This window comes from Aptenodytes forsteri, unplaced genomic scaffold, assembly GCF_000699145.1.
Source record: "Aptenodytes forsteri isolate BGI_AS27 unplaced genomic scaffold, ASM69914v1 Scaffold255, whole genome shotgun sequence".
NCBI lineage: Eukaryota > Metazoa > Chordata > Aves > Sphenisciformes > Spheniscidae > Aptenodytes > Aptenodytes forsteri.
In genome coordinates, this window is record NW_008794888.1 from 5,527,887 (window position 1) to 5,529,382 (window position 1,496).

At 45.0% G+C, this 1,496-nt stretch overlaps 1 protein-coding gene across 1 annotated transcript in view; it reads right to left on the reverse strand.

Moving 5' to 3' along the window:
• The window catches only part of RPL37A (ribosomal protein L37a), a 4,390-nt gene that overhangs the window by 2,604 nt on the left and 290 nt on the right, over positions 1-1,496 (reverse strand). Inside the window, exon 2 of the mRNA XM_009274964.2 lies at positions 945-1,073. Within this exon, the coding sequence (XP_009273239.1) occupies positions 945-1,073 (129 nt within the window). The remainder of the gene's footprint in view (positions 1-944; positions 1,074-1,496) is intronic.

A 1,496-nucleotide genomic window follows, 5' to 3' on the forward strand; every position in this document is an offset into this window, starting at 1 on the left:
TGGTGTTGGGTCGACGGTTGGACTTGATGATCTTAGAGGTCTCTTCCAACCTGAATGATTCTATGATTCTATGACATCCCAAGATTGCCTTAAACCGGACCCTCTTTGAGTAACACCTAAGGAGTGACTGGCGGGTACTGAGCTCCTTTCACCCGGGCAAGTCTCCATCACCTTGCAAAGATGACAATGGGTTTGCCTAGATCTCTATTGGATTTAGGCAACTCTGCAAATGGGGTTCTCAACATTCTCACTTCACATGAGAAAGACACTAAATATAAAAAAGAACAGATGGAAATCTTTTATGTTTCCAGCCACTTAAAGATACCTACTTTACAGATACTAATAAGAATTATCTGGGCAAAGCACAAGCTGATGGGCCTCTCAAACTGTCAAAAAACAGATTTAAGAGTAAATTTTGATTATGTACGTGAGCAGGTAAGATTACTTCTTATCAGAAATTCTTCCCCATCCAGAGTTATACAGCACACAAATATAAGTAAGCAACTGCAATCAAAAGCTTTAAGTGGGAAAAGCAAGCTCTCTTTCTCGTCCACGTAAGCTGTAAAGTTACTGAACGAAAAAAAAAAAAAGCCCAAGTCACGTCTTAATTATCAGGATAACAAGTGTGTTGTTTTAATTCTGTCAGGTCTTTTTATTGGATACCTAAAACGTATAGTATGGCAACATTTCTCACTATTTTGTGTAATGAAATATAATTTATGTTTGTTTTCATTTAACTACCACTAAACATGCACGTGAAATGTCTACTAACTCTTTTTATTTTATATGGGATTCTGACAGTAGCCTAAAGCTCACAATAAACTAATCACTGTAAAACTAATCGAGTTATCTCTTCAGTAGAAAAATTACCAAAGCATCAAATTGCATTTCTAGGATCAATAACAAAGGTTTTTTTAAAGACTTTTTTAGGGGAGGTCTCTCACCTTGCCACAGAAGGAGCAGGTATATTTGGCATGCTGGCTAATTTCAATCTTCTTCACCATTTTCCTAAGGGACGCACCATAACGGGTACCATATTTACCCACAATCCCAACCTTCTTGGTGCGCTTAGCCTGTTGGAAGGCAAACCAGAATAAGCTTCAACTTTACCAAGATCACCATCTCCTTGGCAGTTCCCCTCTCCTGACGCGACAGCAAAGCGCTCAGCACTCAAAAGCGGCGCTGCAGCCGACCAATGCCTCCCCCGACGTTGTAAACAGAGTATTAGTTACGAAACGGCGAGAGGCTCACGCTGCCGCAGCCTCTCAGCTTCTGCTGGGGCACTTCGGGCAGAGGGCCGCAGCCTGGCAGCCAGGCGCGAGCGAAGGCACGTCCTTCCTCAGGGCCAGCCCGCTCTCACGCGAAACGCTGCAGCCGGCAGAGCCGCCCACCAGGCACCGCCACCCCCTTACCGCGCAGTCCCCCGCGAACCCGGGTTCACCTACTCCGTCTTCCAGCGTCTCCCCATCACCCCCCTCGCCCTGCCATTCCCCTCA